Genomic DNA, 11,350 nt, shown 5'->3' with positions numbered 1-11,350 from the left:
CTGCTGCTGCTGCTTTGATTGGCTGCTGCTGCAGCTGGGCTGGCATCTGCAGAGAGAACTTGCCCTCCCCTGGCCATTGTCTCCGGGAGGTTCAGGAGCCGTGGCAGGGAGCGTGGTGCAGCAGGGATGTGCTGGCGGGGCAGGAGGCTCAGGATGGGCCCTGAGGGACTGAGCTGCCCTCAGATGCTGTGGCTGCTCCTCTGGATTCAGCTGTGGAGGGGTAAGTGCTGGGTCCCTTGTCCCACAGCCCAGGGCCAGCAGGTACCTGTGTGCCCAGTGGCATCTGTCTGGGAATGGGGTTCCTTTGGGGATGCACCTGAGAGCAGAGGCAGAAGGTGCTCAAGTCCATGGAGCCTGTGCCCTCCCCTGTGCCCTTTTGGGTGGGAGAGCATCTGCTTTTGCAGGGCTCCAGTGCTCAGGGCAGCCTGTCCCTGGCTGCATTCACAGAGCCTGTGTCCTGGGACAGCCTTTTGCCAGCACTGTGCCCCTGGAGCTGGTGGTGGCCTGGCTGGGCCAGAAGCACCCAGAGATGCCCAGGGCACTGCAAATGCCTGGGGTGCCCCAGGGTGTTGGATGCTCCTCTTCTAGCCCTTGGTCCAGGAGATTCCTGACCTCACGAGCGCCCCTCCCAGAGAGGAGAACCAGGGTGTCTGTAGCAGAGAGACACAAAGAGCACGAAGCACCTTCAGTCCCTTCGTGGCCATTGTCCCCCTGGGGCAACTGGATTCCGTTTCCTCTAGTCCTTTCACTGGTTACTTGGGAGAGGAGACTGACTGAGTTAAACCTGCATCAGCTGGAGGGGCAGCCTGAACCGAAACTTTCCTGGTGGTTCCCCATTTCCAAATGGCTGGTTGCTCACTGACAGCAGCACTTAGCATTCAGCGACTGGGCTGGGGGCAGCTCTGCAGCTCAGCAGGTCCGAGGCACTATCAAGTTCTCATCCCTGTCCCAAGCTCCCCTGGTGTTGCCAACATCTAAGGCTGCAGAGGATAAAGCAGATTCCCTCACTGCTGTTCCTTCTCTCAAAATGTGGATGTAACTTTAGGTTCCAGGAGTGCAAATACGTCTCAATGAGTCCTCTGAGAAGCAAGGCAGAGGATTCCCCCAGCCCTGCAGTGCTGGGGCTCAGGGCTGCTCTAAATGGTCCTTTGTCAGTGTCTGAAGGTGCTGTGGAGCTGAGGCTGGTGGATGGTGAACATCGCTGTGCTGGGAGAGTGGAAGTGAGACAAGAGCAAGAGTGGGGCACCGTGTGCGATGACTACTGGGATATGGACGATGCAGAAGTGGTTTGTAAGCAGCTGGACTGTGGGACTGCAATTGGAGCTCCCCGGGGTGGCTATTTTGGGGCAGGAACTGACTTCATCTGGATGGATGATGTCACCTGTAATGGTACCGAGTCTGCCCTGTCTGACTGCAAATATGAAGGCTGGGGAAAACATGACTGCGATGAGGGTGAGGAGGCCGGAGTGATTTGTTCAGGTAAGGGGTAAGCCTGGGGCTGATATTTGGTACTGGGTTGTGAGAAAGTAACTGTCTGTTTCATCAGGAAGCCCCATGTATTAACTGAAGCAGGGCCCAGTTGGACTTGAGATTTTGCCCAGATTTGTTTCATAGTTGGACAAGAGAACCCTCTCAGGTTCACCAAGGGCAAGGGCATAGACCTGCAGCTGGGCAGGAACAGCCCATGCACCTGGACAGGATGGGGATGGCATGCTGGAGAGCAGCTCTGCAGAGGGGTGTGGGACTTCCATTGGGAAACAACTAAACATGAGCAGCACTGTGCCTTCATGAGCAAGAAGGCCAAAGGCATCCTGGGGTACATCAAGACATGTGTGGGCAGCAGGTCGAGGGAGGTTCTCCTCTGCTCTGTTCATACAGCATTTGGAGTCCTGTGTCCAGTTTTGGGCTCCCCAGTTGCAGGGAGACAGGGAACTGCTGGAGAGAGGCCAGTGCAGGGTTACCAAGATGCTGAGGGGAGGGAACATCTCTGTGAGGACGAAAGGCTGGGGGGCCCTGGGGCTGTGGAGGCTGGAGAGGAGAAGTTTGGGCTCAGGGGCAGCTCCTCACCACGTTGTTTCTTGGCAGGATTTGTGCGTCTGGTGGGAGGGCAGAGCCGCTGCTCAGGACGTGTGCAGGTCCATGCCGAGGGACAGTGGAAAGGCGTCTGCAGCTCCCACTTTGGTGCCCAAGCTGCCGCTGTGGCCTGCAGGGAGCTGCGCTGCGGTGGGGCCCTGTCTGTGTCTGGCACAGCTGCCTCTGGAGCAGGACTGGGTGCCAGCTGGGACAGAGAGCTGCGCTGCGTGGGGAATGAATCCCAGCTCATCTCCTGCCCCACGGGGCCCTCGGGGGAGCGGCCCTGCAGCCAGCAGGACAGCGCTGTCCTCACCTGCACACGTAAGGGCTGCGGGACGGGGGGCTGGAGGCCAGGGCTGTGCTGGGGCTGTGCTGGTGCTCGGGGAGCAGAGGCAGGCCGTGCTGGGCGGGCTGTGGGGCCAGGAGGGCTGCTGGGCTTGTGTGCAGCAGGCTCCCAGTGCCCAAGGACAAAGGTGTGCTGGCCCTGGGGCCTCTCCTTACCTTAATCACTTGATCTGTTAAGCAAGAGGCTCTTCTCCCCAGCCTGTATCCCTGTGTTGATCTTCAGCTGTTTGTCTCGTTCAGGCCTGTGGTACTAAAACCCCGTGTGGTGTTGTTACCCAGCACCCTGCAGGGTTTTGATGGGCCTTAAACCTCTCCTGGAGGTTTCCAAACCCGCCAGGACACATTCCTGTGCTCCTGGTCAAGGGGAACCCATTTAAGCAGGGGGTTGGACTAGATGAGCTCCAGAAGTCCCTTCTCACCCCCACCATTCAAAGTTCCCATGCTTCCACAACTCCAAGGTCTCTGCCAGCTGCCTGTCCTGAATCTGACACTCAGGCACTTCTTTGGGTGGTTCTATTTGGGAGGGGATATAACCAACTGGATGCTTTTTCCTGCTGCCTCTTTTTCCATTGGCCTGGGAGCTGATTGCCCCTAGGGACCGAGGTCTGTCCGAAAAGGATGGGCCTTACAGTGCCTGGCTGCTGCTTCCTCTGGTGATTGGGTGCTTTGCAATCGCTGTCTGATGCTGGGTCCGTATTTGGTCGGGGATCCCCGTGCTGTGAACAAACCCCTTTCTTCCAATGCCCACAAAAACACCCAAACTGACAATAAACCCCAAGCTTTGAGTTGACTTCCCAGACAGGGGATTCCCCCACCCCACAGTGCTGGGGCTCGGGGCTGCTCTGACTGGTGCTGTGTCAGTGTCTGAAGGTGCTGTGGAGCTGAGGCTGGTGGATGGTGAACATCGCTGTGCTGGGAGAGTGGAAGTGAGACGAGAGCACGAGTGGGGCACCGTGTGTGATGACTACTGGGACATGGCTGATGCAGAGGTGGTTTGTAAGCAGCTGGACTGTGGGGCTGCCCTTGGAGCTACCCAGGATGGCTATTTTGGGCCAGGATCTGGGTTCATCTGGATGGATGATGTGACTTGTAACGGCACCGAGCCTGCCCTCTCTGACTGCAAATATGGAGGATGGGACAAACATGACTGCGATGAGGGTGAGGAGGCTGGAGTTATTTGTTCAGGTAAGGAGTCAGCCTGGTGTTGATCTTTGAGTCTGGGTTGGGGGAAGGGATCTGGCTGTGCTCTCAAAAAGCCTCAAGCAGATACTGGAGCAGGGCCCATTTGAGCTTGAGTGTCCCTGTACCTGTTTTGGCAAGGGGAATCTCCTGAGGTTCATGAGGAGACCGTGCAGAGTCCTGCACTGGGGAAAGAACAACCTCATGCCCCAGGACAAACTGTGGGTGACCTGCTTGAGGGCACCTCTATTGAGAAGGACCAGTGACTGCTGGTTGACATAAAACCAGAGTCATAAGCAGTGACATATCCTCGTTGTCAAAAAGCCAATAGCATCCTGGAGGGCATCAAGAACAGTGTAGCCAGCAGGTTGATGAGTATCTCCTCCCCTTCTGCTTTACATGTCTAATGCTACATCTGGAGTCCTGTGTCCGGTTCTGAGCTCTTCAGCTGAAGGGAGATAGGGAACTGCTGGAGAGAGGCCAGTGCAGGGTTACCAAGATGCTGAGGGGAGGGAACATCTCTGTGAGGATGAAAGGCTGGGGGGCCCTGGGGCTGTGGAGGCTGGAGAGGAGAAGTTTGGGCTCAGGGGCAGCTCCTCACCACGTTGTTTCTTGGCAGGATTTGTGCGTCTGGTGGGAGGGCAGAGCCGCTGCTCAGGACGTGTGCAGGTCCATGCCGGGGGGCAGTGGAAAGGTGTCTGCAGCTCCCACTTTGGTGCCCAAGCTGCCGCTGTGGCCTGCAGGGAGCTGCGCTGCGGCGGGGCCCTGTCTGTGTCTGGCACAGCTGCCTCTGGAGCAGGACTGGGTGCCAGCTGGGACAGAGAGCTGCGCTGCGTGGGGAATGAATCCCAGCTCATCTCCTGCCCCACGGGGCCCTCGGGGGAGCGGCCCTGCAGCCAGCAGGACAGCGCTGTCCTCACCTGCACACGTAAGGGCTGCGGGACGGGGGGCTGGAGGCCGGGGCTGTGCTGGGGCTCGGGGAGCAGAGGCCGGACGTGGCTCTGGGGCCAGGAGCGCTGCCGGGCTTGTGTGCAGCAGGCTGCCAGTGCCCAAGGACAAAGGCGTGCTGGCCCTGGGGCCTCTGTGCCAGCTGCTGCGGGCCCAGGAGCCCCAGGGCAGCCCCTCTCCTCCTCCTCCTGTGTCCCCAGAGTACGCAGGGTTCAGGCTGGCCAACGGCAGCACAGCGTGCGAGGGGAGGGTGGAGGTTCAGCTGCTGGAGACCTGGGGGACCCTCTGTGCCTCGCGCTGGGATCTGGCCGATGCCCACGTTCTCTGTGGGCAACTGGGCTGCGGCTTTGCCGAGTCCATTCCTGGAGGAGAGCGTTTCGGCCCGGCGCCCGGCCCTGTCTGGAGAGACTCCTTCCACTGCGATGGGACTGAAGCCCGGCTGAGCCAGTGCCCAGTGACCGCTCTGGGGGCCTCCCCGTGCTCCCGCGGGAACAACGCCGCGCTCATCTGCTCAGGTGAGCGCCGGGAAGATGCCGCCTCCACCCCCTTTGGCCTCGGGGTGCTGTGTGGCTGCCCAAAGAAGGGGTCTCGTGGCAGCAGCGGGCTGAATGTCTCCCTGGAGAAAGCCTGGCTTCCCCAGGAGCCCGTGTGGTGTCCATGACAGGACAAGGGGTACCAGGCACAGGCTGGAACACAGGGAGTTCCACTGGGACAGGAGGAGCACAGGCTGCCCAGGGAGGGTGGGGAAGCTCCTTCTTGGGAGGTTTCCCAGCCTGCCTGTCAAGTTATTGTGCTCTCTGATTGAGGGGAGCCTGCTTTAGAAGGGAGTTGGGCTGGAGGATCTGTGCAGGGCTCTTCCTGCCCCCATCACACTGTGCTTCTGTGATTCTGAAGTGCAGAAAGGGCCCGAGCTTAGCCTATATTTTTCATCAGCACAAGGCTCCATCTTGTCATGTTTAGTACAAAACCCCTGCCTTGCCCTTCTCCCTGAAGAGTGCCACGGGCCCTGTTGCCACTGATGGCGGTAAGGGCCATGGGGTGGTGGTGGCCGTGGCAGGGTGAGGGGAGCGCTTGGACTGCAGCCGCTTCAAGGGCTTCTCCAACAGAAAGGATTGGCAATTAATTGTCTGCTCTCCACAGGCCCCGTGGGCTCCGGGTCCCTGCGGCTGGTGGGGGGAGGGAGCCGGTGCGCCGGGCGAGTGGAGATCTTCCAGCGCGGGACGTGGGGCAGAGTCCTGTCTGAGCAGTGGGACGTGGCGGAGGCCCGTGTGGTGTGTCGGCAGCTGCGGTGCGGAGAGGCAGAGACGGCCTACAACCCACCCAAGGCCAAGCGAGGGACGGGCCCCGTGGGGCTGCGAGGGGTGCGGTGCCAGGGGCACGAGGCCCAGCTGAGCCTCTGCAACGTCTCCTGGCCCGGGAGGCCGGCGGCAGAGGGGGTCGTGGAGGACGTGGGGGTGGTCTGCGAGGGTGAGTGTCCCCACGGGCCCCCCGGGGCACAGGGTGGGTGGGCAGCTGGCCCCCGCCGCCATCTGGGCTCCGTCCCCGCCGCAGGGAGCCGGCGCGTGCGGCTGGCGAACGGGCCCGGGCGCTGCGCCGGGAGAGTGGAGATCTACTCCCAGGGCAGCTGGGGCAGCGTCTGCGATGACGGCTGGGACCTGCCCGATGCCGCCGTCGTGTGCCGGCAGCTGGGCTGCGGAGGGGCCGTGCGGGCGCCGGGCTCTGCCGCCTTTGGGGAGGGCTCCGGGCACATCTGGCTGGACGGCGTCAACTGCTCCGGGGCCGAAGCCGCTCTCTGGGACTGCCCGGCTGGGCCCTGGGGGCGGCACGACTGCGGGCACAAAGAGGACGCCGGAGCCGTCTGCTCAGGTGCGTGGCGGGAGCTGTGGCGGGAGGCTGGTGCTCAGGGAGCCCGGGCCAGCAGGAGAGCCGGGCACGGCCAGCGCTGGCCCGGGCTGCCGCTGAGCTCCTGCGCGGGCACCTCCTGCGCACAGCCAGGGATGGGCAGCGCCGGGGCCGCTGGGGTCCCTGGGGAGCTCAGCTGTGCCTGGGGGTGGGCGGCAAGGGCAGCGGTGTGCGGCCCTCAGGGACTTGTCTCCCTCCCCTGCCAGAGTTCACGGCCCTGAGGCTGGAGAACAGCGACGGCTGCTCCGGCCGCCTGCAGGTTTTCTACAACGGGACGTGGGGCAGCGTTTGCTCCAACTCGCTGACTCTCGAGACGGTGTCACTGGTGTGCAAGGAGCTGGGCTGCGGGGACACAGGGACCCTGGAATCGTTCCTGCCCCATCGCAGGGTGTCTGGCCCCGCCTGGCTGGACAACATCCAGTGTGGGGAGAGAACCAGCTCTTTCTGGCAGTGTCCCTCCGCTCCCTGGAACCCGCAGTCCTGTGTCGATCTGCGGGAGGAGATCCACATCACCTGCAACGGTAACTCGGAGCCACCCAGGCACCAGGGTCACCCCGGCTCCTGCTCCCCCTGGGCATGGCCAAGGCAGAGAATACCGGAATCACAGAGTTGTTTGGGTTGAAAAAGACCTTGAAAGTCATTGAGTCCCAGCCCTCCCCTCACACCACAAAGCCCACCATTGACCCATGGCCCTCAGCACCTCAGCTCCACGGTGTTGGGGTTGCTCCAAGGATGTGGAGTCCCTCACCTCCGTGGGAAGCTTTAGAATGGGGCTGTCAATCCTCTCAGGGAAACAGTTCTTCTCAGCTCTAATATAAACCTCCCCTGGGGAAACTTGAGGCTGTTTCCTCTTGTCCTATCACTCCTTACTTGGGAGAAGTGACCGATCCTCTCCTCACTCCGACCTCCTGCCAGGCAGCTGCAGAGAGTGATCGTGTCATTCCTCAGTCTCCTCTTTGCCAGCCTGAACACCCCCATTCTCTCAGCCCCTCCCAGTCAGAGTTGTGCTCCAGCCCCTCATAAAACTGGCCTCAGCCCATGCCTCCACTGTGATGGTGAGGGGCACAGGAACGGGCTGCACAGAGGGGCTGTGGAGTCTCCTTCTCTGGTGACTTTCCAAACCCACCTGGATGAGTTCCTGTGTGACCTACTCTAGGTGGCCCTGCTCTGACAGGGGAATTGCACTGGATGAGGTCTCGAGGTCCCTTCCCAACCTTAGGATTCCGTGATTGTGTGATTCTGTGATCCCCACTCTCCTCTGCCCCATCCCCCGAGCAGCCCCTTCACCACAGCATTTCCTCCTCCAGGGCTTCGCTCTGCAGTGCCCCCGACCCCGCCGGCCCCGTGCCCCAACGCCACGAGCTGCACAGGTAGGGAGCTGCTCCTCTGCTGCCCCTCTGGCCTGGCAGGGCTGTGCCCACCATCCCGCTGCCCCAGCAGCTCTGTGGCTCCTGCAGACAGGGAGAGGATCCGCGCCATGGGAGGAGAGGACGGCTGCTCGGGCCGGGTGGAGCTGTGGCACCGCGGCTCCTGGGGGACGGTGTGCGACGACGCGTGGGACGTGCGGGATGCCGAGGTGGCCTGCAGGCAGCTGGGCTGTGGGCCCGCCGTGGCCGCCCTGCCCGAGGCTGCCTTTGGGGAGGGCACGGGCCCCATCTGGCTGGAGCAGGTGGAGTGTCAGGGCACAGAGGCGGCTCTGCAGCAGTGCTGGGCCTGGCCCGGGGACCGCGGGCTCTGCCGGCACAAGGAGGACGCGGCCGTGCGCTGCGCGGGTGAGTGCAGGGGCTGCAGCTCTGCCCGGGGCAGGGGCAGGGGGTTGGGGAAGGGATTTGGGCTCGCTTGGGCCTGACATCATGGCCCTGGCCTCTCATGGAGTTCGTCAGACTGGAAAAGTCCTTTGAGATCATGGAGTCCAAGTGTTGCCCTCACACTGCCAAGCTCACCACTGACCCATGGCCCCCAGCACCTCAGCTCCACGGCTTTGGGATCCCTCCAGGGCTGAGGACTCCCCCACCTCCCTGGGCAGCCTGGCACAGGGGCTGACAACCCTCTCAGGGAAACAGTTCTGCCTCAGCTCCAACCTCAACCTCCCCTCGGACAGCTTGAGGCTGTTTCCTCTTGTCCTATCACTCCTTACTCGGGAGAAGTGATTTATCCCCACCTCACTCCACTCTCCTGTCAATCACCCCTCAGTGTCCTTCTAACTGGATCAAGCTCCAAGCCCCCAGTCCCTGGGAAGGGCCATCCCCACGTTTTCCCCCTCTCCAGAGCCAGAACCTCCCTGTGCAGTGCAGGCGCCTGGTGCCGAGTGGCAGCAGCCTCAGTGGAACCGGCCATCCCGCGGCCACTGCCCATGGGGCCCAGCAGCCCTGGGGCTGGCCCCTGGCTACCTGGGTCATCCCACCTGCTGCCTGGATCACAGACACTGGGCCTCATCCTGCTCTGGCTTTGCAGCACTGCAGGATGGGGCAGCTTGGGCTGTGGGATGTTTCAGGGCCGCCCCAGATACAGGGGGCTGTGGTGGGGAGGGGGCTCCCTGACGCCCGCACAACCTCAGAAGCACAGCTCTGCTTTTCCTCCCCTGCAGCTCCAGTTGCGACAGCAGCATCACCACCCCGAGCAGGTAACTTGTCTTGTCCCTGGGGATCCCTGGGGCTGGGCTCTGCCCCAAAGCCTGAGGGAAGGGGCTGCTTGCTGGGGGGTGCAAATGTGGTGGGAGGAGGCCCTGGGCTGGGGTTGAGGGGCTGGAGAGGGCTGTAAGTGGCTCAGCAGAGTGGGAGCTGCCCCAGTGCTGGATCCTGGGCTGCTCCGTGTGTGCCGGCAGCCAGGACTGGTGCTGCCTCCAGCTCCCCAGCCCCGGATGGCACTGCCCCTTCCGTGCTCTTGCCCATGCAGGTCCCACACGAGGCCGTGTGAGCAGCAACGGGAGAGTCTCGGTGCCCGTCATCGTCTGCATCGTCCTGGGGGCCCTTCTCTGCCTGCTCCTGGCCCTCCTGGCTGGGCAAGTGCTGAGGCGCAGAGGTGGGTCCTTGCAGAATGGTCCCGGGGGCAGATGGCTCCTGGCGGGGCTGTGGGGGCTGCAGGGTGGCACCGAGGGGCAGGGGCAGAGCTGAGGGGATGAGGCTGGGCGCTGCCTGGAGCAGCTGCAGAGCGTCTGCGCAGCGCCGTTGCCCTCCCTGGGGATGTGGCAGCCACGGCTGGGCAGCGCAGTGGGGCTGGAGCAGCCCTGGGCTGGCCCCAGGAACAGGTCTGGGGGAGCACGGTGGGGTCCCGCAGCCCCTCTGCCCGTCCCTGTGCCAGCGCTGTCCCTGTGCCCAGGCTCCAGGAGAGCTCAGCAGCCCTTCCCCGAGGCCGTGTACGAGGAGATCGGTTACAGCCCGGTGTGGCAGGAGCAGGAGAGGTTTGGGCACTCAGGTGGGTGCGGGGCTTTCCTGGGGGCACATCTGCAGGCCCCTTTCCCCTGGCCCCGAGACAGGCCTGGTCCCTCACAACCCCCAACTCTTGCAGCACGTGGGCTGTGCAGGGAGCATCTGGGTCGTGGCCCAGCCAAAGCAGCTCCCTCCCCTCCAGCTTTCCCTGTCCCATCCTGACAGCCCCTCTCCTCCTGCCCACCACCAGACCCCCGAGGATGGAGGGAGAGAGGGAGGGAGAGAAGGGACTGTGCTGTGAGACAGTCTCTCCATAGATGGTGTTTGTCCAAGGGGAGCTGGGTGTATTCCCAGCCGGCCTCATCCCTGTGCAGCCCCAGCTCTGGGAGTCCTCCTTCCCCTTCCCCAGCAGCTGTGGGGGCTTCGCTGCATGATACCCACTGTGCATCTCCCCAGGCTCCTCCTCAGAGGGGTCCCTGCCCCGGCTGCAGCCCTCCCCTGTGGCCAGTGAGGAGGAGGATGCTGTGGGAGCAGCTCCAGGTAAGGCTGGGATGGAATGAGGTGGCCCCGAGTGTCACCATGGGAGACGGGGAGGCCATGAGGGGGTCTCCTGTGGTCTCAGCCCCGTGTCCCTGCACATCTACCCGCCCTCTGCTCCATGCGAGGCGTCTGCTCCCTGTCAGCGGCTCCTCTCTCCTTCCAGACAGCCCCGTCCTGCCCTCAGGCGGCCCAGCGGATGGCTACGATGATGCCAGAGAGGTTTCTGAGCCCGAGGAGGCTGCTGGCCCTGGGCAGGGAGCTTGGCAAAGGCCCAGGGAGCCGGAGGAGGGAGCAGGGCCCGGGGACGTGGCCGCAGGTGAGAGGGAAATGCCCTGGTGCCGCCTGAGGCGCTGCCGTTAGCGAGGCCCAAAGCTGCCAGGAAGGGCGAAGCTGCCAAGGAGTGTTCCTTGGAAGGGCCGGGGCTGGCAGCAGGAGCTGCAGGTGGTAAGGAGCAGGGAGGAGGGGGACGCACAGGAGGGGAAACTGCAACGTCCTGCCTCGCTGCTGGCAGGGGCGAAGCTGCGCTCCCGCAGAAGCGCCGGGGTCCCTGGAGCTGGAGGAGAGCCCTCGTCCCTGTCCCGGGGGAGCTGCAGCTACGACGATGCCCAAGAGGTGTCTGTGGCACGTCCCTGTGAGGACACCAAGGCCGTGGCACCGCAGGTCGGGGCACAACAGCCCCCGACGGGAGCGCGCGATGCTGCCGCAGGGCCGCAGCAGCCGGGAGAGCCCTGAGCACCAGGACACTGTCTGCACCCAGGGGCGGCAGAAGGAGTTTCCTCTGGCTTTGGCCTCGTGCCGAGCCTCAGTGTCGCGGTGGTTGTGATTAAAAGCCTCGGGGGGTTGCCCCGCAGCCGGTGCTTCCCTGTGCAGGCGTCGCGGTGTCTCGTGGCGCTGGGAAGGAGCCCGTCCCAGGGGCAGCGGGTTTGGGGTCGGGCTTTGGGGCCGCGGGAGCCCCTCAGCCCTTGGGCACGTGCCCCTGGCACAGACACTGCCAC

The 11,350-nt window shown here is 63.2% G+C and overlaps 1 protein-coding gene across 1 annotated transcript; it reads left to right on the top strand.

Moving 5' to 3' along the window:
* Window positions 1–1,070: 1,070 nt before the first annotated feature.
* LOC133629439 (scavenger receptor cysteine-rich type 1 protein M130-like) lies at window positions 1,071–11,087 on the top strand. Its single transcript, XM_062020071.1, has 15 exons — window positions 1,071–1,479; window positions 2,086–2,394; window positions 3,280–3,603; window positions 4,217–4,525; window positions 4,746–5,060; window positions 5,686–6,012; window positions 6,097–6,411; window positions 6,654–6,968; window positions 7,755–7,817; window positions 7,905–8,219; window positions 9,343–9,468; window positions 9,766–9,861; window positions 10,272–10,355; window positions 10,519–10,671; window positions 10,867–11,087. Exons 1-15 carry the CDS (start codon window positions 1,071–1,073, stop codon window positions 11,085–11,087), a joined length of 3,681 nt encoding a protein of 1,226 aa, XP_061876055.1.
* Window positions 11,088–11,350: the final 263 nt, after the last annotated feature.

Source organism: Colius striatus, unplaced genomic scaffold (genome assembly GCF_028858725.1).
Source record: "Colius striatus isolate bColStr4 unplaced genomic scaffold, bColStr4.1.hap1 scaffold_45, whole genome shotgun sequence".
Lineage (NCBI taxonomy): Eukaryota > Metazoa > Chordata > Aves > Coliiformes > Coliidae > Colius > Colius striatus.
The sequence above is the reverse complement of the archived record's forward strand: the minus strand, read 5'-3'. Positions and strand labels throughout refer to the sequence as shown.

What these genes read in the sequence shown, in the direction of transcription:
- LOC133629439 (XM_062020071.1), top strand. Translation starts at nt 1,071, where the DNA reads ATGAGTCCTCTGAGAAGCAAGGCAGAGGATTCCCCCAGCCCTGCAGTG. An exon ending in CGTGGGGGTGGTCTGCGAGG is followed by an intron (nt 6,013 to 6,096) that starts GTGAGTGTCCCC and finishes TCCCCGCCGCAG; the next exon opens with GGAGCCGGCGCGTGCGGCTG. An exon ending in GATCCACATCACCTGCAACG is followed by an intron (nt 6,969 to 7,754) that starts GTAACTCGGAGC and finishes TTCCTCCTCCAG; the next exon opens with GGCTTCGCTCTGCAGTGCCC.